The sequence below is a fragment of the Aulostomus chinensis genome, chromosome 19 (genome assembly GCF_037954235.1).
Source record: "Aulostomus chinensis isolate RoL2024-O1b breed Wild chromosome 19, RoL_Achi_v1.0, whole genome shotgun sequence".
NCBI classification, from domain to species: Eukaryota; Metazoa; Chordata; class Actinopteri; order Syngnathiformes; family Aulostomidae; genus Aulostomus; species Aulostomus chinensis.
This window is the reverse complement of record NC_141338.1, coordinates 23,568,375-23,590,511: the sequence shown is the minus strand read 5'-3', so window position 1 is coordinate 23,590,511 and position 22,137 is coordinate 23,568,375. Positions and strand designations below refer to the sequence as shown.

The 22,137-nt window shown below is 41.5% G+C and overlaps 1 protein-coding gene and 1 long non-coding RNA gene across 3 annotated transcripts in view; both read left to right on the top strand.

The window, feature by feature from the left end:
- Positions 1-2,457: 2,457 nt before the first annotated feature.
- The window catches only part of shroom3 (shroom family member 3), a 135,039-nt gene continuing 115,359 nt past the window's right edge, over positions 2,458-22,137 (top strand). For both annotated transcript variants that reach the window (XR_015110404.1, XM_086187432.1), the window contains exons 1-2: positions 2,458-3,027; positions 12,951-13,105. Coding sequence is in view for 1 of the 2 variants with exons in the window: in XM_086187432.1 (XP_086043558.1) it covers positions 2,860-3,027; positions 12,951-13,105 (323 nt within the window). In the remaining variant the exon portion in view is untranslated. The remainder of the gene's footprint in view (positions 3,028-12,950; positions 13,106-22,137) is intronic.
- Positions 17,484-21,995, top strand: LOC147244427 (uncharacterized). The gene is made up of 4 exons (XR_015110405.1): positions 17,484-17,548; positions 21,251-21,341; positions 21,428-21,665; positions 21,817-21,995. It is a non-coding gene; the product is annotated as an uncharacterized LOC147244427 (long non-coding RNA).

Genomic DNA, 22,137 nt, shown 5'->3' with positions numbered 1-22,137 from the left:
GGAGCCTATCCCAGCATCTACGGGCAAGAGGCGGGGTACACCCTGGACAGGTAGCCAGTCCATTGCAGGGCCAACATAGAGAAACAAACAACCATTAACACTCACATTAATACCTACAGTCAATTTAGAGTATCAATCAGCCTAGTCACCAATTGCATGTCTGTGGACGGTGGGAAGAAGCCGGAGTACCCTGAGAGAACCCACGCAGGCACGGGGAGAACATGCACTCACACAGAAAGATTCTGTGCCCGAGCCGGGACTCAAACCCCGAACCTTCTTGCTGTGAGGCGACAGTGCTAACCACTGCAGCCCTACAAGTGAATATGAGTTCTGTCAAATATGAAGGTGCCTGATTGTTGAGGACGTTGTATGTTAGAAGAAGAATTTTAAATTCTACTCTGAATTTGACAGGAAGCCAAAACAGAGAAGTCAGAACAGGAGAGACATGGAGCCTCATGTATTAATACTTGCGTGGATCTCATACTCAAACACGTAGCAACTCGTTCTTTCCGTCAATAGAAGAGGTTCAGATGTATGAACATGATGATAAACAACTCTGATGATTAGAAGGGAACTTTAGCCAATAACAGGTCCCACCACTTTGTTTTCATCTCGCGGGGTGCGTTGCTCCGAACCCACCGCGTTCACCCTCTCACTTCTTATCCACTCACAACGTTTACTGTTTATCCTGACACCACTGGACAGGCTGCCAAACAGAATCTGCTTTCTCTCCTCCACCTCTCCTTACAGCACCTCCAGCTCGCACGCCGTGAACCTCTTTTTCTTCGACATTGTTTTGAGAGTGAGGACAGCGGAGACCATATTTGAATGAATTTGCGTATTTATAGGTGGGCGTAACGGGTGCGGGCCCGGTCGCTCCGACATCTGCGCTCAATTCCACACTGATTGAGATGTATCAAGGAAATGTGTGTGGATTCTGGCGTTTGCACATATTGATACATCCGGATTTTTTTTTTTGCATACGCAACTCTCTCTATTCTTGCGACCGCAAGTTTTTAGTATGAGATCCACGCAAGTATTGATACATGAGGCCCCTAGAGATTTGTTTAATGTGGGAGTTAAAGGATAGATCCTGGTCAAAGAGAACACCTAGGTTCCTTACAGTAGTGCTGGGGGCCAGGGTGATGCCATCCAGGGTACCGATCTCATTAAATGAGGTATTTCTAAGGTGTTTGGGCCCAGCACAATAACTTCAGTTTTATCAGCATTTAATTAAAGAAAATTATGGGTCATCCATGTTTTTCATGTCTTTTAGACAGGCCTTCAGTTTAGTCAGCTGATTTGTTTCATGTGGATGCATTGATAAGGATAAGTACAACTGCATATCGTCTGCATAGCAGTGCAAATTAATCGAGTTCTTCCTTAATATGTGACAGTGGAAGCAGGTCTTGAGTGAAGAGGACTGGTCCAAGTACAGACCCTTGTGGAACACCATAACTGACTGTCGTGGTTTCAGAGGGAGCTTAGTCCCTCATCTTTAATACTAATGCCTCTATGACCTATATCGACAAAAACAATCAGTATTAGCTGAAATTACACAAAAAACTACTCTTAATATTACGAGGGTATTTAAGGTCAAAATTATTCAGTTGATCTTATCTTTCTACCGGATTCATTCCATGTGAAGCCCTTTGAGACAAACTATTTGTGAAAACGGGCTATACAAATAAAATTGCCTTGCCTTGCCTTCTGATTTGTATTCCTTAGTGAGATGTGTGTGGATGTATGTGTGTCTAAAAGTTCCTGTTACATGTATATAATTACACAATCAAGAGGAAATTTGTCTTTAAGATAGTTTTGTGTTCACCATGTTCACCATAAATTTGCAAAATGTGGCCTGTGTAATCACACATCTGTGTGTCACTTGAAGAGTAAACTCAATTAAGGTTAAAATATTTAGCCAAATGCAATTTACTACATTTAGTTTGTTTACATAATGAAGCCTATGGGTACTTGCTGTACCATTTCCTTCATTTATTAGGGCTGCTAGCTTTCTAGATGTCCGAGTAAATCAAGTAGGCAGCCAAACTGCACACTATCCCTGTAAAATGGAGCACAGTACTTTAAGCAAAAACATAAACACTGATTCAATTTTGATTTGATTTCTCAAAAAACAAAAATTCCATGCCAGACGAAGAGTTTTGATATAATTTTTTGTGGTTAATTATGTACATGTAAAGCCAGTAACAAATATAAGGATTATTTGTTTGAACAAGCGAAGAATATGCTCTGCCAAAATAAAATAGCCATATATGCAGATAACATAGTTATTACACGAAATAGTTACACATGTAAAACTCATGAAAAATCACTTCTTCACTGTCAGTCCTACACTGTCCCACTTTTGTCTCCCTTTACCTCACTCCACCTCTCCTTTCTCTCTCCCCCCTTTCTCTGTGTTCACTGAGCCGCAGTAGATCCTTTTGTGATGCTAAACTAGTTGTCGGAAGAGACAGAGAGAGAGAGAGAGAGAGAGAGAAAGAGAGAGAATGTTTGGATTTCTCTTAGCTGACCTCCGTTCTTCCTTAAGTGTGATCTTTTTCCTCGGTTAACTTATAATATCTTCGCAAGGTTTCAGCAACTACTTTCGGGATTTTATTGGAGTCTGTGTGTCGGAGGTTCAGCCGCTTTCTATGCTTCGGGAATGCACTGTGCACTTTACAGCTCGGTGCTCGGACACCTACTGCTTTCCGTCTTCTTAACGAGGAGAAAGTCAAAGATGGACATGCGTTCTTGAAAGAGTTTATTTCATTCTGGTTTTGGGTAATTTCCTCAGTCCGCCCGGCCGCAACCGGACTGAGGTCTGAAGAGCCCGATTTGGGCACTCCTTGTGCGGACATGGAGGACGGGGGTGGCGGCGGCCGGGCGGAGCTCTCTCAGTCGGCAGACGTAGGAAGAGGAGTTGGCAACTGGGTACTAGTGGAGGCCCGTTTGCAGGGAGGAGCACCTTGGGGCTTCACCCTGCAGGGTGGCTTGGAGCATGGAGAGCCTCTCATCATCTCCAAGGTAAAACACAGGGGCGCTCAGGGACAGGTGCCTTTTCCACCTTTGCCATCCTTTTTCTGTACTTAAGGGTCGCGAAGGGGGCTGGAGCCTAGCCCAGTTAACATTGGGCAAGAGGCTGTGTACACCCTGGATGGGTCGCCAGTCCATTGCAGGGCCACAAGGAGCATTTAGGGGGTCAGGATCTTGCTTGAGAATACTTTGACATGGTCACGAGGTGAAGTGAGGATCAAATCAACAACCCTTTGGTTGCTAGATGGCCACTCTACCTCAGAGCCATGCCACCCCAACACCGCCTTTTTTCCATGGATCACATAGCCAATTTGCCATATTACTGTATTTAGTTCATTGTGTCAGCTACTGAACCTTGTATTTAAGTTGTTCAAAAAGAAATGTGAACAGTTTTTAAATGTGATTGACATAATCTGCTGTTGCATCTCCAGTGTACAGGGACAGTTGTTGACAGATTTTAAAGATTGATTATTCACCTGTTATTGTTAATTTCTTTGTCAAGCAAAGATAACATTTATTCCACACTGACAGAAAAAAGGGAAGCTTTCAAATTATATTTCAAGAGAATTATGTAGTACAGTCCACTGTTTATCAATGTATGATTGAACTGTGTTGAGTTGTAAAGTCAAGACAAGTCAGTTTTATTTATATAGCGCCACGATACTGGATTTCACACTTCGATATGATATTTTGAAAAATATTGATATTCGATTTGATTTTCGATACTAAGCAACCACTCAGAATTTAGTGCAAAAATGTTTTTTATTTAAAGAAAAATAAAGAGCTTTTTTCTTGAGGTAGAGAACTTTTAAAAGTTATTCTTTACACATTAACTGTATGCAAATAAGTTTTAATATATGTAACCTACCATCAATTAGCTTTAGCAACCACTCACTAACAAGACAACACGTCAAAGTAAACACCAATAGATGTGATAACTCTAGGCAACACATACTTCAAGATCTACTGTTGCCAACCTCTATACCTCTAAATCTATACAGTGTCTGTCTTGGAGGTGCTTTGCTATATTTGTCATGTTCCCTCCTTTTGTCAGCACAGTTCTGTTGCATCTCTTGCATATGGGCTTGCTGCTGTCCTTTGGCTTTCCTTGTTCATCTGACTCAAATCCAAAGAATCTCCAAACAGCACTTCTACTGTTTTGGTTATTCAGTAAAACTGGTTGTGAAGGTCCTGCAGATGCCATCTCATAGCAGCTTACACATGTAGAGCGACGAAACTAAAAAAAAAAAAAAAATACAGCCAGTGTGTGAGTGCAGCTGGAGGGGAGGGGCTGCTGCACAATGGCTCACTCCCCAGGACAGCGCTGTGTGTTTGTATTTGTGTGTGTGTGTGTGTGTGTGTGTGTGTGTGTGTGTGTGTGTGTGTGTGTGTGTGTTGGCAGCGGCGGCGCATGTGTAAACCAAGGAGGCAGGTAGAGTATCAATACTATTGAAAAGTCATTTCGTACCGTTTTTACTTTTCAAAATCGATATTTAATCGATAAATCAATATTTTTGACAACAGAAATCGCAACAAAAGTTATCTCATGACACTTTACAAGTAGAGAAGGTCTAGTACCACACTCCTTCAGTGGATTTTTAAACCCAACAATTCTCCATCAGCAAGCACATCCTGCAACAGCAACGACGAAACCCTTCCTTTTAACAGGCAGAGATGCCAAGCAGATCCAGGCTCAATGGGGACGGCCTTCTGCTTTGACCGGTTTGGGGGAAAGAGTGCAGGAGAGCAAGGCAGAGACAACGACAGATAATGGAGGAAGACAGATATACAGAGGGAAAGAGAGGGGCAGAGATCAAGAAGAGAGAAAGGGAAGAGACAGGTGGACAGATGGGGACGTGAGCAGGTGGTGCTACCGGCGGCAGCTTGAGCCTCTTCAGGTCTGTAGTCTCCTCCAGCAGCACCTGGGATCTGGGATGTGGGGAGCCTGAAGGCTCTGGAGAAGGAGATGAGTTTGTAATACATATGAGTATGATTTTATGTATGACACATATAGGAGGACAGAGGGGAAAGAGAGGAGGAGAGAGAGGCCCAGTGCACCGTGGGAGATCCCCTGTCAGTCTAAGCCTATAGCAGCATATCTAAGGAAAGGATTATCTTTTCTCATGATTGAAACATTTTTAACGCGAGAACTTCAGAAACATAATTTGGCCCAAATAATGGCAGATAAGGGGCAAAATCAGTATTGTGGTGTGCATGGAGCAGTCTGAGGCCTTGACTTTTTTCCCCTCAGGGATTAGTTTTACTTATGTTTTCCTCATTATTTGACTCAGAAGTTGTTGGAATCAATTGAAATATATTGATGACTTCAAGTCTATTTACAGACGACACTGTATTATTTGGAAACTGGAAATTGTGAATTGAATCCAGTTGTCTCTGGTCAGAACACTATCTTTAATCCAGTCCAGATATGATATTTACCAGGGGCCACCACCACCAACCTTTTTGAAACCGAGAGCTACTCCTTGGGTACCAATTAATGCAAAGGGTAATAAGGGACTATGAGCTCTGTCAAATATGAAGGTGCCTGATTGTTGAGGACTTTGTATGTTAGAAGGAGAATTTTGAATTCTATTCTGATTTTGACAGGGAGCCAATGCAGAGAAGCCAGTACAGGAGAGACATGGTCCCTTCTACCAGCTCTTGTCAATAGGCGGGCAGCAGCATTTTGGACCAGGTGGGGAGTTTTTAGGGACCTACTGGTGCAGCCTGATAGGAGGGAATTGCAGTAATACAGCCTGGAAGTGACAAAAGCATGGACTAGTTCTCTGCATCTTTTTGATGTGTCTGATTTTAGCAATGTTATGTAAATGAAAGAAAGCAGTCCTAGAAATTTGCTTAATGTGGGAGTTAAAGGAAAGATCCTGATCAAAGAGAACTACTTGATTCCTTACGGTCGTGCTGGGGGCCAAGTTAATGCCATCCAGGGTACCTATCTAATTAGATTGGGTGTCTCTAAGGTGTTTTGGGCCCAGCACAATAACTTCAGTTTTGTCAGAGTTTAATAAAAGAAAATTATGTGTCATCCATGTTTTTATGTCCTTAAGATGTGGCCTCCAGTTTAGTCAGCTGGTTTGTTCCATGTGAATGCATTGATAAGTACAGCTGTGTGTCGTCTGCATAGCAGTGCAAATTAATCGAAGTATTTCCTAATAATGTGGCCTAGAGGAAGCAGGTATAGTGTGAAGAGGACTGGTCCAAGCACAGATCCATATGGAACACCATAACTGAGTGTAGTGGTTTCAGAGGGGAGTCGACCCAGTAAATATGAACTAAACCAGTTTAGTGTGGTTCCTTTAATACCACTGACAGGTTCCAGTCTCTGTAGAAGGATATGGTGGTCAATGGTATCAAAGCTGCACTGAGATCTAATCAGACCAGCACAGAGACCAGTCCCTCATCTGGTACCAGTAGGAGGTCACTGGTACCTTTGACTAGTTCTGTTTCTGTGCTAGGATGAACCTGGAACCTGACTGAATCCTCCAATCAGCTGTTTCTGCGGAGAAGTCACAGAGCTGTTCAGCAGCTGCTTTCTCCAGAACCTTGGAGAGAAATGGAAGATGTGATGTTGGTCTGTAGTTGGTAGAACTTCTGGATCAAGGGTTGTTTTTTTGGGGAGGGTTTAATTTCTGCTACTTTAAAGGACTGAGGGACGGAACCAGATACCAGCAACACATTGATCATGTTCAAGAGAGAGGTGCTAACGAGGGGCAGAGAGTCTTTGAGCAGCTTATTTGGGATGGGGTCTAGGAGACAGGTGGAGGTTTAGAGGAGGAAATGATTGTACTCAGCTCATGAAGGCTGATGGGAGAAAAACTATCCAAGTGTATGTCTGGTCCTCCAGCTGCCTCTAAGGGGGGGGGGGGGGGGGGCGCGTGTCACCCGACGTCCAAACATTATTTCCCCCCTCACCTTTCGCTTTGTTTATGGTTTGTTTATGGAACCAAAGCACGCTTTAAACCTGTATTTTTTTTCAATTGAAAGGCCTCATTTGATGTACTAATGGCAGCATGAACACCAAGAAAAAAATGAGGATTCCCACACATAATCACATTATATGATAGCTGCAGCTGCTGCAAATGAAGGAAATTTAAACCCAGAGTATATCTATAACCACTGGCATCAAAGCTGAGATTTCCCTTGGCAGAAAATATTAAATGATTGCAAATTAAGTCCAATAGTAAGCTTGACTTAACTGTGCATGTAAACATAAAAATAGTGTCAGAGGAAACCTACAGAGGGGTTGTCTATAACCAGGGGTGCACATAAGTGGTCCGCGTGCGCGCATGCGTAAGGAACCTGGACAAATGCGCTCGGCTTCAAAGGCTTTTATACGCTTTTGCGTACCGACTGCTACCGACCGCGGGGAAAAGCACTTCTCAAAATGTCAAAGAGACAGGCCCCGCTAAGTAATTATTTTCGTGTTCCCCCACCCCCTTCACAAATAAATTATTTGTGAAGGGGGTGGGGGAACACTTATGTGCACCCCTGTCTATAACCATAGATACCATTTTTTTCTGTATGTGCATTTGCAACATGGAGACCAACGCTGCTGCACCTAGAACACTTTCAGAATCTGTTTAGGCATTTGCAAGTTTGGAGTCAAAGAACGGGCAAAAACACAGATAAAAGGAATCAGCTATGAGAAGCTTTATTGTGACAGAGATAAATAATGTCTCTGAGTGGTTTGGTTTGTTTTATAGTTGTTTGCAGGCTGACCGGCACACAGTGTCCATGGGCTGACAGTGAGTGTGAAGCAGCAATGAACAGTTGATGATCTCTGGACAAGAAACATCGGCATAGTTTTGGGCATAGTGTCAAAACCAGATGGGTAGCTGGACAGTCTTTTGTGTTGCTAGGAGAGCTGGGCTTTTAAAAGCAGACTGATGTAGAAATGGCACGAACATCTGCAGGTCTGCATCAAGAGAGGAAGGGAAACCAAATCATCCCCACAGCTGGAGATATTGAGGGTGTGTTGGAATAGCTTGTTTCACTTAAAGATCGAAAGGATCCTAGCAGGAAGGTTCAGGTTAGAATCCAATGTGTATGCGTCTCTCTCTTGGCTCCAATTTTCTTCTCCAAAAACAAGGACGTTCGATTGGTTGAAGACTCTAAATTACCCATTAGTGTGAATGGTTTCCCCACCCTATATGTTGGCCCTATGATGACCTGACAACCCGTCGTACGTACCCTTTCTCTTGTCCAATGACAGCTGGGATAGGCTCCAGCTTCATCGATAATGGATGGATGGATCCAAACTGATTGAGATGACCTTTTGACTCCCAATAACAGCCATGATAAGAGGGCACCCATGATAAGAGCTGTTCAAATTCTCTTATATGTGAAAGAACAGGGTTCTCATGCTAAAAAGTATTTAGTCACAGACACAATTGGTGGCTGAGTAAATACTTTTTTGCCCCATTGTACATTGTAGCCGTCTAGGATACACTGCATGATCTGTAGTCCATCCTCTGACAATTTTAGTTTTCCAAACAACTCATGAATACAAAGGTGTATGAACATGTAGAGTACACAAGGTTGTAGCTACATTCGGACCTACTCACAGATTTTAAAAGTTTGTACCATTCCAAATCACATTTTCCTCCACAAACTGGTTTGTTTGACAAATTTGAGCTCCGTACTGTGCCCATGCACTTCTCAAGCCTCTGTACGATTGGAAGAATTGGACTTTAGCATGACACACTTGCACATGTACAATTCTATGCAAAAACTGTAGCTGCACTCATCCAGCCACACATACAGTACAGTGTGCAAGCAAATTCCTACAGATAAGAAGTCCAGGTTAATGAAATATTTCATTCATCATGAACAGCCATATTTGGAGCAAATCATTATTTCTTTTTGTCATTTGCCATGTTGCTTGTGTGTGTGGATGTAGAAGAATCCACTCTAGATGCTATACAGTGTATAGCATCTACAGTGGATTCTTCTACATATGGATATGTGCCTGTATAGTATACAGGCACATATCAATTTGTCCAGTCAGTCACTTAGCAACCACAGCAGTTCAGAGTAACCCATTCTTACTCCTCCTGACTGTTGTGAGTGTCTAGGGGCCTGCCCCCTACAGGTTTATAATATCACTAACTAATTGATAATAGCTGCGCTGGGTAAATCCCGTCGTAATTGTCCAGTGAATAGTATATATATTTCCAGTGAATATCTGAAGTGAAATTCTATTCATTCAGAACCAGAATCCACATTTTTATCAATTGCATGTAACTGTTTTTCAGAATCAATATTCACATTTGTAATATTGCCAGAAAAGAAATGTGAAGTGTAGGTCAAAATGAAAAACTCCCATGAAAAATTCCCAAGCCAAGTATATTTCAAAGTTCCAAAACAAACTGTCAGGACAGGACTCAAAGGAGGACCCAGATTCAGGATAGCAGTAAAGGAACAAGCTTTATTAGTGGTTCACCAATAATGAAAATTATAGGAATATGAAAATTACCTGAACCTCTCAAGCACTCACACACTCTTACTACCGGGCTAATGGCTATGGATCTAATAGGGGAAAAAACAAAATTCATGAACAGGGGCGGGGAGGGGATATTTACAAAGAGGATCTAACAAAAATCTACTCTGCATAAGGTAAAGCGCAGCTGACTACTCTGTCTCTGAGTGAAATAAAACTCTAGCTATGCCTCGCTGGCTACTCTATTACTGAACACAAAAAAAACTCGCTCACTCAACGGAGGAGGGCAGAGAAAACTAACAAAAAATGAATCACAACATGACCACACTATGACTAGAAATTAACAAATAAACTTCCAAACTCAAACTAATCTTATCCATAACTACTTCTTACCTGACTATGAAAATTTACAAAACAAACAATGCACTTGACTTGGATTCCAAAATGACACTGTGACTGTGGGGCTTCCGTGGTCGACAACAAACAACACTTCATTAAGAAGACAGAGACACATATACACACGAGGAGCTAATCACACTGATGGGGGACAGGTGTGCGGGGGTGCAATAGGGGAGAGCGGAATCAGCTGCCTGAGAAACAAGAGGGGGCGGGACAGACGCTGACTGACAGGATTGGGGAATGCAGGATGACAACAGGAGGAGAGGCTGGTGCACTGAAACGAGAGGGAAATTAATTCTTCAAAAACAACAGAGAAATAAACACAAGACAATAAACCCAGACAAGACAACCTCACTGCTGTGACTGTGACAAACTCAGAGGTTGATGAGATGTCCTTGGCCAGCTAGGACTGCAGCAAGTCACACAAACAACATACCAACGGCTGTGGAATTAGGTCTGTAATGTGCCTCCAACACAGGTATCTTTCCACTGTTGACTTGTTTGTGTTCTGCGCTTATTTAGTTGCTTTATGATGGAATTGTGTTACAGGCTAGCTAAACAGAAATCATTTGTTGTGAAGACATCTCACTTGCTCCCACATTCAGGCCCTCCTTTCCCAAGATGTTATATTTGTTTTCTAAATTTAATAAGTTGTGGAGTGGGTTCATTGTAAAGCTGAAAACTGCTGCTCATACACTTATGTTTACTCTGGTGATTCTGCACCATTTTAGCCCTAAATGTATTGAAATGGGTTGCTTCTTCAGTGAAGTTGGTCATTGACAACAATGACAAATTGCTGACATATTGACAAATATGGTCTATAACTACCACCCAGGGCAGGTCAGTGCGTTCTACTGTAGTTGGAGTCAAAATTTAGTCTTCATTTGATAATAGTAAAAAGTAAATAATACAATAAATTAAAAAAAACTTATATGGATAGCTATAATACTTACTGTAGTGTATTGGGGCAAGGGATGACAAAATGGATGAGTCTGGATTTTTTTAAAATTATGAACTATGAGAAAAAAGTAGGGTGGCACGGAGGTGACCCACAATCATCGCCTCTACCGGCTAGAAATTTGGTGCATTCTGTCTAAAAAGGGCTTTTGGCCTTGTGTTGACTGCTAACAGCAGAGGAAGAATTTTCCCTCTGGGACATCTATTAATCCTCATCTTTTCAAATAATTTCCTTCAAATGTCAGTTGTTAGCCATGTCGCCTCACAGCAGGAAGGTTCTGGGTTTGAGCCCTCGTTGGGGCACGGAATCTTGCTATGTGGAGTTTGCATATTCTCCTTGTGCCTGCGTGGGTTCTCTCTGGTACTCCGGCTTACTCCCACAGTCCAAAGACATGTAAGTGGGGACGAGATTAATCCAGACTCTAAATTGCCCATTGGCCTGGCTGTGAGTGTGAATGGTTGTCTGTCTATATGTGTTGGCTCTGCCATGGACTGGCATTCCATCCAGACCTGCCTCATGCCCGAAAACTGCTGGAATAGGCTCCAGCCCCCGTGTGACCCATAACAGGATAAGCGGAAAAACTGGATGGATGGACTTTGAATCCAGGAGACTTAGGTTGGCAGACCGCAGGTTCCATGAAGGATGGTGAACATGAAGGAGGTCTGTTAAATACTGAGGGGCCAGTCCATTCAGAGATTTGAAGGTGAGGATGAGGAGTTTGAAAGTAATCCGGTTTTTGATGGGGAGCCAGTGAAGCCATTTGAGGATGGGGGTGATGTGCTGCCAGGGTTTGGTGTGGGTGAGAACCCTGTCAGCCGAGTTTTACACACGTTGAAGCCTGTCCAGAGTTTTATTGGTGATCCCATGGAGGATGGCATTACAATAGTCCAGACGTGAGGTGATGGAGGCATGTATGAGGGTTTCAGCAACAGAATCAGAGCGTGATGGCTTGAGTCTGGAGATGTTTCTGAGGTGGAAGAAGGCAGATTTGATGACAGATTTAATCTGTGAATTAATGAAAGGGTTGAGTCCAGGATGACACCAAGGTTGTGGACCTCTGTGGACAGCGAGATGGAGACACCATATATTAATAGCATTAATATGGATAATTTTTATCCAATCTGCCTGAAACACACCTAGTTGCTCTCTATGTTCTGTAGCTGCTTCCACAGCTATTACCTGCTGAAATCCATTGTTTACACAAGTCAAAGGAACCAGACTGTGACACAGTGACAAATGTGCTTGAATTTGCATATTACATAGTGTGATTACACCTTAAAAAGACACATGACTTCATGGCTTAATGAAAACATTGATGTAGAATTGAGATCAATAGCGGTTGAGGGGTTCTTAAACTTACCAACTCGGGTAGGTACCTCGGAAAAATTAAGTACTCTAAGTACCACCATTGTGACCAAAGTTCAAAATACAGCATAAATAGTAATAAATACAGTAGTGTATTCAGCTCTATTCAGCTACAGCAGAGGTTGGTAACATTTTCATGCTGTATTATGGTCATGAATTTAAACTTGTGTATGTCAATCTTGTAAACTTTGTGGTTACAAGGAAAAGATCCTATTTTGCCAATTGATGTACATACACACACATACATTAAATATATATATTTTATTCATGGATTCACTGCTGAGCTCTTCAACACATACCTGGAGCCTCAGCGTTTCCTCAGTCCAACTGCATCCATATTGGGGATAACTTGAGTCATAGCGCCTTAACATCTTGCGTGTTCTGTGCTAACATTAGCAGGAATGAATGTGACCAAGTAGTGGTCGACCAAAAAATATTACATGATGACACAGCTTACTGTGAAGTTAATGTTTTTCATTAATTGTTTTGATAGTATGCTTTTTCTTAAATGTGTATTAATCATTTAATTTAATTTTTTTTATTAGATTCCTCTGTGTACAACTTAAGGAAGCTCACGTACCACTGGTTGACTTTTTTATTTTGTTTTTTCAAAATAGACAAATACGTGCATGCACATTCTGGCTGCAAATTCATTGATATACTCATACACATATTTGCATGGCATTGTTGTAGTTCACCTAACTTAACTGTTGGTATGTTGGTTTTTTTGTGCAGGTAGAGGAAAGTGGCAAAGCAGACAGTTTCGAGCACCCCCTGCTGGTGGGGGATGAGATCATCATCATTAACAACATAAAATTGACTGGGTACCGGCAGGAGGCCATCGGTCTTGTCAAAGGATCATACAAGACTCTGCAGATCACTGTGCGCAGGTACAGACGTGTGCATGTTTGTGTAATTAAACTAATGAATGAGTGAAAACCTTTGTTGCAACTAAAGGGGATTTGTTTTGCATATACATTGTCAGAAATCACAGTGCAAGACTTCTACATGAGAATGCATCATTTGGGGGATTAATAGACGCATTTAATAGGTGAATAATTTAATTCAGTAAAAAACATTCAATGCGAGTCGATTGCGAGTATTACAGGTGTCAAGTTCGCAAATATACATGAATTTCACTACTTTTCAAATATTTATTGTTTGAACTTATATTTTTCATGTGTTTTTAACTGAAATTGTCTCAGTTTCAACTGTATTTTACCATTAAATGTATTTTAAAATTAATTACTTCTCAACTTCAATTACAGGTTTTTAGATACATTTCAAAGTCAGGAAATTAACAAGCAATCCGCACACAGACATTAATTACTTACAGTACCAAGTGTTACTGGGCATCTGACCCTGTGGCTAAGCTGGCATTAGCACAAACATTTAACCTCTCTGAAATATAACAATGAACCTCCGTAAAAAAGTCCCTTTGTTAAACAAAGGTGTTTTGATGCTCCTTAGCTCTGTGCAGCTCACTGTAGGATGCAAAGGTTGAGGGAACAGATCTGCACTTGCTGATGTCTGTGTTCCTTTTATTTGATAAGCCTGTGCTGATGTGCACTGCCCTTTATGGTCCAGGCAGTACCTGGCAATTGTGTGAAAGGTTCCTCCTTCCAGTTCATTGTCGAAGTGGATTCCTCTCCTAAGCAAATCTTTAGGACTGCTTTCTTTCATTTACGTAACATTGCTAAGATCAGACACATCCTGTCTCATAAAGATACAGAAAAACTAGTCCATGCCTTTGTCACTTCCAGGCTGGATTACTGCAATTCCCTCCTATCAGGCAGCACCAGTAGGTCCCTAAAGACTCTCCAGCTGGACCAAAATGCTGCTGCTCACATGTTGACTAGAACTAGTAGAAGAGACCAGATCTCTCCTGGACTGGCTTCTCTGCATTGGCTCCTTGTCAAATTTAGAATAAAATTTAAAATTCTCCTACAAAGTCCTAACAATCAGGCACCTTCATATTTGACAGAGCTCATAGTCCCTTATTATCCAGCTAGAACCCTTCACTCCCAGGATGTGGGGTTACTGCTGGTTTCTAAAAGTTGAATGGGAGGAAGAGCCTTCAGCTATCAGCCTCCCCTCCTGTGGAACCGTCTCCAGTTTTGGTCGAGGATGCAGGCACCCTCTCTAACTTTAAGAGCAGTCTTAAGACCTTCCTTTTTGATCAGGCTTATAGTTGGGCTGCTTAGGTTAGCAATATGCTGCTATAGGCTTAGGCTGCTGGGGGATCTCCCATGGTGCATTGGGCTTCTCTCTACTCCTCTCTGTCCTCCTATATTTGTCATACATAAATCATACTCATAAGTGTCACCAACTCATCTTCTTCTCAGGAGCCTTCAGGCTCCCCACATCCCAGATCCCAGATGCTACTGGAGGGGACTACAGACCGGAAGAGGCTCAAGCTCCCACCTGTAGCACCACCTGCTCACGTCCCTGTCTCTCCATCAGTCTTTTCCCCTTTCTCTCCCTGTCTATCTCTGTCCCTCTCTTTCCTTCTATATATCTGTCTTCCTCCTGCTCTCTTTCCCCCAACCGGTCAAGCAGAAGGCCGTCCCCATTGAGCTTGGATCTGCTCGACGTTCCTGCCTGTTAAAAGGAAGGTTTTTGTCACCGCTGTTGCAGGATGTGCTTGCTCATGGAGAACTGTTGGGTGTAAATTCATTGAAGGAGTGTGGTACTAGACCTGCTCTACCTGTAAAGTGTCATGAGATAACTTTTGTTGTGATTTGGTGCTGTACAAATAAAATTGACTTGACTTTGCATGTTTTTTAGTTATCAATCAGTTCTATATGATAGATATTTCAGTGCTTGTACTTTGTGTGTGTGTGTGTGTGTGTGTGTGCTTTTGTTTGTATAGGCAGGTTACTTCCACTGGTGTCCACTTGAGCCTTCCTGCTCCTTCATGCTTATTTCACCTGTTAATATAAATTTATTTCATTGGCATACTATAATTGTGGTTATCAATAGTTGGAAGGTTAATTTTTTTTACGCATAACTAAGGTCAAATCAAGGCCATTTTATAGCACCAAATCACTACAAAAGTTGTCTCATGAGACTTTACAAGTAGAGCAGGTCTAGCAACATATTCCTTCAATTATTTACACCCAACAAATCTCTATGAGCAAGCACATCTTATGAAAGCAATTACAAACCCTGCCTGACAGGCAGGAACATAGAGCAGATCCAAGCTAAAGGGAATGGCCATCTGCTTTCACCAGTTATGGGGAAAGAGCAGAAAAACAAAGGGGCAAAGGCAGAGAAGAGAGGGACAGAGACGAAGAGACTGGAGCTTCCATATTGTGCAGAGTCATTACATTGGTAACTGGTTCATTTGTGCTTGCAGGTGTTCATGCAGTGCATTTAGTTTCCTTAGCTAGCGGCTTTATAGCTCAGTGGTCAGCACGACAGACTGCGGTCGGATGCGAGGAGTTAGATTAATTATCAGGGAATATACTTCCGGTTGGGCCCTTTGTTAAGATTTTTAATATTGCTAGCCTGAGTAAAACACATAAAGTCACCTTCTTAAAATAATTGCCTAAATCATTTTTTCCAAGTTTTTCAGAAAGCACAAAAAACTGGAACACAAAACATCGTAAGGAGTTGATGGGCGGGGGGGGATTGTCAAAACATGACTTAGGTAATTATTTTAAGAAGGTGAAGATATTAGATTCATACTGGCTTGGATGTTGACTGGGTCACCAAGGTCTGTCTGGAAACCAGGGCAATCTGATAAGAAATGGGCGACTGGAACAAGACATAGATGGACTAGAGAGAATTATGACTTGATGAAATTCTACTACACAAGTAACCTCAGCGAGAGGGGTTCCATGCAGAGGGCATGAGCTTCGATACCCAACAACTAGGATGACAAATAAAAAAAACTTTAAGGCTTGGTTGGAGGCCAAGAGAAAGGCTGCATTTCTTTCATATTCTTCAGACAGAAACGAGTCATGTCTCAACACAGCCAGCACTGACACTGGAGCAGAAGTGGAGTGCACTGCTGGTTAAGAGGCATGCTGCTCCACATTCACATCACAAAACAGAGACAAAATAGTCATCACATTAATGACACCATGTTAGGTAATGAAACTGACACCACTGCTATTTGAAAGTACCCTGGTATACTTTATTACTATGTTTCTGCCTAAGTTCAAAGAAGCTGTTTTGTCAATGATAGGGTTATTAACAGTTCTATCTGTGGGCTACGAATGGAAATAGCTGTTTCCTGTTGTTGTCTGGTATTTAATAAAAATAAAAAAAATAAGGAGAATTTCGAAAAAGACAATCACCCATTTTTTTTCTCTTCCAAGGCCACATTTGTTTGTCGGTTAAGTTGAAAAACCTCATAGTCTGGTTGCCACTGTCACACAGACTCATATAGCTGTGGACACAAGTCCCATTTATCACTGTGTGCTCCTCTGTCACTTGCCTGGCCAGTCCTGTCTTGCTTACTTTACAGTTCATCCTCTCCAGGTTCAGCAGGACAAGTTTGCAACTGCCTACAAACCCATAAAATTCATTGAGTAACTTCTATGGGTACTGTTGTGATGTTGTGTCAGTCCACAAAATCTACTGCCCCTTCAAAATCTCTGTTGTGAGGTGTACACAACTGTTTTAATCCAGCTCCTGCTTTAAGTCCAATTTCACCCCAATGCATTTCTTGAGTGGGGCTGAATGTGTAAATTGTGTAATGATAATGACTAGTGAGTCATTCTTCTGCCTCACATCCTGTTTAGAATCCCCCTTCCCCCCTCATGTTTAAGCACAACTTCATATTGGACCTTTGTACGTAGTACCTTGCTGTGTGAATGTGTTCAAAGTTGGCCAGAACTGACAGGTATTGCCAATACAGGCTGAAATAGGAACATAGTCAATTATGCTCTTGTTCCAATTGCATAATAACTGTACTGGGCCTTTTCATTCACTGGTGTTGTTCCTGAGTAGAAATTGGCAAGGCTGAACTTGAATATTGAAAAAGGCTCTGAATTGAATGGAACTGAGGAAAACCCTTAAGGCTGCCAGAGGGTGTTCTGTGTCATGTAGCATAAGCGTCTCTTCATTTTCAGATTGTTTCCTTGCTGGGTACAAAGCTTGTCATGTGTTTGGGTTTGAGGTGTGACTGCTACTGAAGCTGCTGTTGCTGCTGCAGCTTTTATATACTGGAAGTCGCATGACAGGCGTGACACAATACAGGACTTTGGACTTTAAAAACAATCTCTCTCTCGCTCTCTCTCACACACACTCACACACACACACACACACACACACACACACATATACACAGTAGGACAAGTATAAAAGGACACATGGCATTGTGGGTAAGCATGGCAAGAAGTTAAGGTGTGAGAATTCTTCCTCCAAATGATAAGAAAGCAGCTGTGTGTTTTTGTGTGTGAGGAAGACGAATAGGTTTAATCTGTTGAACTTGATTTGAATTTTGTGGCTGTTTACGGTAACTGTGACACAGATCAAACTCTCTCTAACTTTAATACCTGAGAGATTTTTAACCTATGGACTTCAATGTCAAACTAGTGGTTTGGTAGTGTTGCTGGCATTTCAAAAGCCCTCGACGTTGGTCTTCTTTTTGTTTGTCCTCTGAAAAAAGGCTGTATTGTGCCATTATCAGAATGGTTTATTAAATGCTCACATAACTACTTTGCCCAATAGCCTCTGTTGCTGTTTCTCTTTTAAAGCCAAGCAGAGGTTTGAATTAATGCCTGATTCAAATGGAGCTGTGTTAACCATGCTCCAGTAATATGCTTGGGATTTAAGAATCAGATATTTTCTGGCAGCTCAGAGTTCCTAATTCTTAATTCAGCACAGCATATGAGCTTAGAAAATACTGCAATTTTTATGATCACGTTAAAGAGCACAATGCATTGCAATTACAAGTTTTGAAGCTTGAAGTATGTATGTTGAGTTTGAAGTCTGTGATCTTCAGGGGGTCTGGTGTCTGATGGACTGGTTTTTGAGATGACAGAATGACAAATGACATGATTCGGCCTGGATAGCTTTAATGCTTTGTGACATCGTCTGGTTGTTAAAAATCAAATAGGTCTAACTTTTATCACAGTGAGACCTGAGACCAATGTCAGACAGTAGTCAGAGGTTTTGCGATGTCACACAGCCCGTGGCCCCTCAAATTCCATTAAACTTAAAAAATACTGCCAGTTACCCAGTCTTCTTCCAGCGGCACACACTGTGTGCCGAAAGCAGGATCTTTTGATCAAGGGGCTTTTTACGACATGCAATTGTGCCAAATTTGACAACATATTCCTTGTCTACAGAATTTTTACTTAAATCTCAGATTCCAGACTGTGTGTTCAGACTGTGAATTCAGTTTATTCAGACTGTGCTCTCACTAGACTTTAGAAGTGCAGAATTTTACCATGCTTTCAAGCATCTGGGAATTTGGAAAGTTTGTTTTGGGAATGTCCCACTTCCAAGTTGACAGGGTTCACACAATAACAGAAAAACAGTCAACAACTTCTGCATCAGGAAATCTGCTGTCATAGTGCTGAAAAATGACAATCCTCATAAGAACAAATATAAATAAACATGGGGAGGAAATGAAGATTGAGTCTGATTCAAATTAAGTGATTCATTTGATCACACAGTACATTTCTTCAGCAAAACGGCCAGTTGAGCCTTGTCAAATGTACTTCTAGGATATAAAATCAAACTTGATGGGAGAATTTGTGTACTGATGAGCAAAGTCTGAGCCATAAGTACAAACATTTTGGAGACAAGGGAAACCAGCAACACAGATGATGAGGTGGTAAATTGAAGCCAGATTCTATCATGACTCTCAAACATTTAATTTCTTTTCATATCAAATGTTAATTGACCAATATGTGCTTGTAGTGAGGCATAATTGTTAATGATCAGGTCGAGTATTTTTTGGCACATATGGATTTTGACTTTTTGCTTAAGTACATTTATAGTAAGGATCCTCTGCACTCTTTCAAAAAAGAGGTCCCTGAAGTGCTCAAAATCCTCACACTTTCAGAGTGACATGCAGAATGCAACCTGCATGACTGTGAGAGTACTCTCCCACCTCAGTGTCTGGACCTTGATGATCAGACTGAAGTGCCATTTCAGGAGGTTCTGGGATGATTAATGATCGATACAGAAGCCCAGTTTTTATCATTTCTAATAGTTGATTAGTCAGTATTGAAGTACTGATAAGCTCCTTGACAAACAGTGTCACAATAATGTGCTATAATTAAACATTCATTACTCTTATTCAAGCCAATGTAGCTCACAACTGTTCCCTCATGACGTTGAAGCTGCCCGCACTGCACTGATATGAGTAGCACCTCAGAAACATCTTGCGTAGTTCTATCTCTCTCCCTGATGAATCATTTTAGTTGTTAATGCAGCAAAAATCATGTCACAGTTGTGCAGTGGTATTGTTTGCTATAGTAGTAGAGTTTTAGCACAGATGGGCAGTAGAAGCTAATGAATTTTGATAAACCGAGGCATATTTAATTATTATTTTGTAACGTTACTCATTCCAATATCTTGCATACAAGCCATTAATGAAATAACTTTTTTAATACATCTTTTCTTGTTATGTCTTTATTATCAGCACAAAACTAAAGTTACTGAAACCTGACGCTCATGAGCGTACATGGCTCTTTTAAAGCATATTGTTAAATTTTAAGTCCCACTTAAAAAAATAAAAGTTAAAAAAAAATCAGTTTCTAAAAAAGTTAGCTCTGTTGCAGTTGCTGAGGCTGTCCTAATCAAAAATCCGGTTTCCACCAGAGGTTCCATGGCACATCCCAGGAGCAGCATCGTACTCTGGTCCACCAAGACTCTGTAGAGAGTTACCTACAGATAACAGCAGCAGGTGTTCTAAGAATGTTTAATTAAAGCAGGCATTGTTTGTTAGTATTAGTGTCCTCCATCCTGTCCCTTGTAAGATCAAAGGTGTGGCGATACCAGGCACACACTAGACACAACAGGTCAAATATCATTCACCACACTCACCACACCTCTCTGTCCATCTGAGTCATTCTCTTTCCTCCATACCTGCTGTGCTTTCGTTGATTGATGCATTCCTGAAATACTGGATTGGCTGACAATAGTAAAAAAACAAAACAAAAAAACACACACACACAGCCACACACACTTCCTCCAAAAAAAAAAAACAACAGAAAAATACAGAGGAACAGTAGTCATTTTAAGCCTCCTGAAAAAGTCAGCCGATGTATCAGTGTAGACAGCCATTTAGATCAAATCTGGAGGAGTTTGCTCTGTCACTCATGAGTCGTAATATACGGGCACTTTTGCGCGTGCGTGTGCCGTGGTGTAGTGTGCGATCACGTGATTTTGCGCGTGTGACCACGCCTCCACGTCATTGAGTTTCATATCTAATACGTGATATTTTATACAACTATTAAACTATGATTTTATTCAGCATAATTTGATCAATTTATGCAGAGCCTGCCGCTGCGGCGTTGTCGTAAAGGATTATGGGAGTGGAAAAGTTTGACAGGATTTGAGCGTAACTTTGTCATTCGTTGTTACCGTGGCAGTAGCGAACGAGCGTGCGTGCGTGTGTGTGAGTGTGTTGTATTTTGAGCAACTCATCTTGGCAGAAAAACGTATGTACAGAGTGAAAGCACCGATTTAGACAACTAAATTATTTAATATACTGTATATGATCCTCCAATGTTTCAAACGGATGGTTTTAATTGACCTTGCTGTAACAAAATGAGAGTTTCTATGATGCTTTCATTCTTTACTTTATATGGTGACCATGTCATTAAACAAATAAATATCTGCTTTAGTAAAACTTTTAGCCTGATGACCTGCAGAAAAATGATATATTCATACATGCTCAGACATGTCCTCTCTCAAGCATCAAACAGACCATGTGGTCTGTTTGGTGTCACATGTCTGGCCTTTTGTTTTAGGAGAGAAAGGTGTGGGAAACCCAACCCCCTTTATTTCCGTGTAGATATATCACAGCCGACTTGGCACACACTTTGTTTTTTTTTTCTGACCGAAAGACACAACAAGACCTGAGAGGACCGTACGACTCTTAATTTCTTTTCACCTGGAGAAAAATCTTCATTTTTTGGAAAATGGCTGATTGCAACGGTAAGCAATTTCTTTGATTATGCATTGTTGTCTTTCACTGATACAGTGATAAATTACTGGTATGCTTTTAAAAAATTTTTTTTAAGGAAAAGTCATCATTCCTGACCCGCACAGTGTAGGACCTGCTGACTCTCAAGACTCTCTGCCCGAGACCTGTGACCTATCTGAAATGATTTCTGAGCACAGCAAGGCAGAAGACTCGTGTGAGTATACAGCCAACGGTGCTAGCCTGCCATGTTCATGTTCATGGTTCACCTGTCCAATGACATACTGCACCTACTGGGGACATAATCCAAGCATCGAAGACTGGCCCTGTTGACACCGGTGAGACTCTGTATGATCATATCATTAATCAACTAAATATCTGATTTAGTAAAAACTAAAACCCTGCCTTTGAAGTGCTATGGCTATTTTAACTGTATGTTTAATGATGTTGTTATTTCTGTTTCTTTTTTACTATATCGAACAAAACAAGCTGAGGGCGAGCGAGTGTATTCAGCAGTGGAGACTAGGCAGCTGGAATCTGCCCCAGAGGATGCTTCGGGGTGTGCGGGACGATACCTGGATCATGAACATGGGTTCATGAATTGTGAAATTTCAGCCAAAGTCATAGAGCATCCAAGATCTGTTGTCTTACTGCCGCTCAATGCTTTAATAAACACACAGTGGATTGATGATTGTCTGGGCTGCCAGATGAAGCATTTATGTGAGAGCAACCACATGTGGGGAAGAAATACCTGATGATTCTTTTTAAAGAAATTATGAAAACACACTATGCAAGCTTTGGAATAGAAAC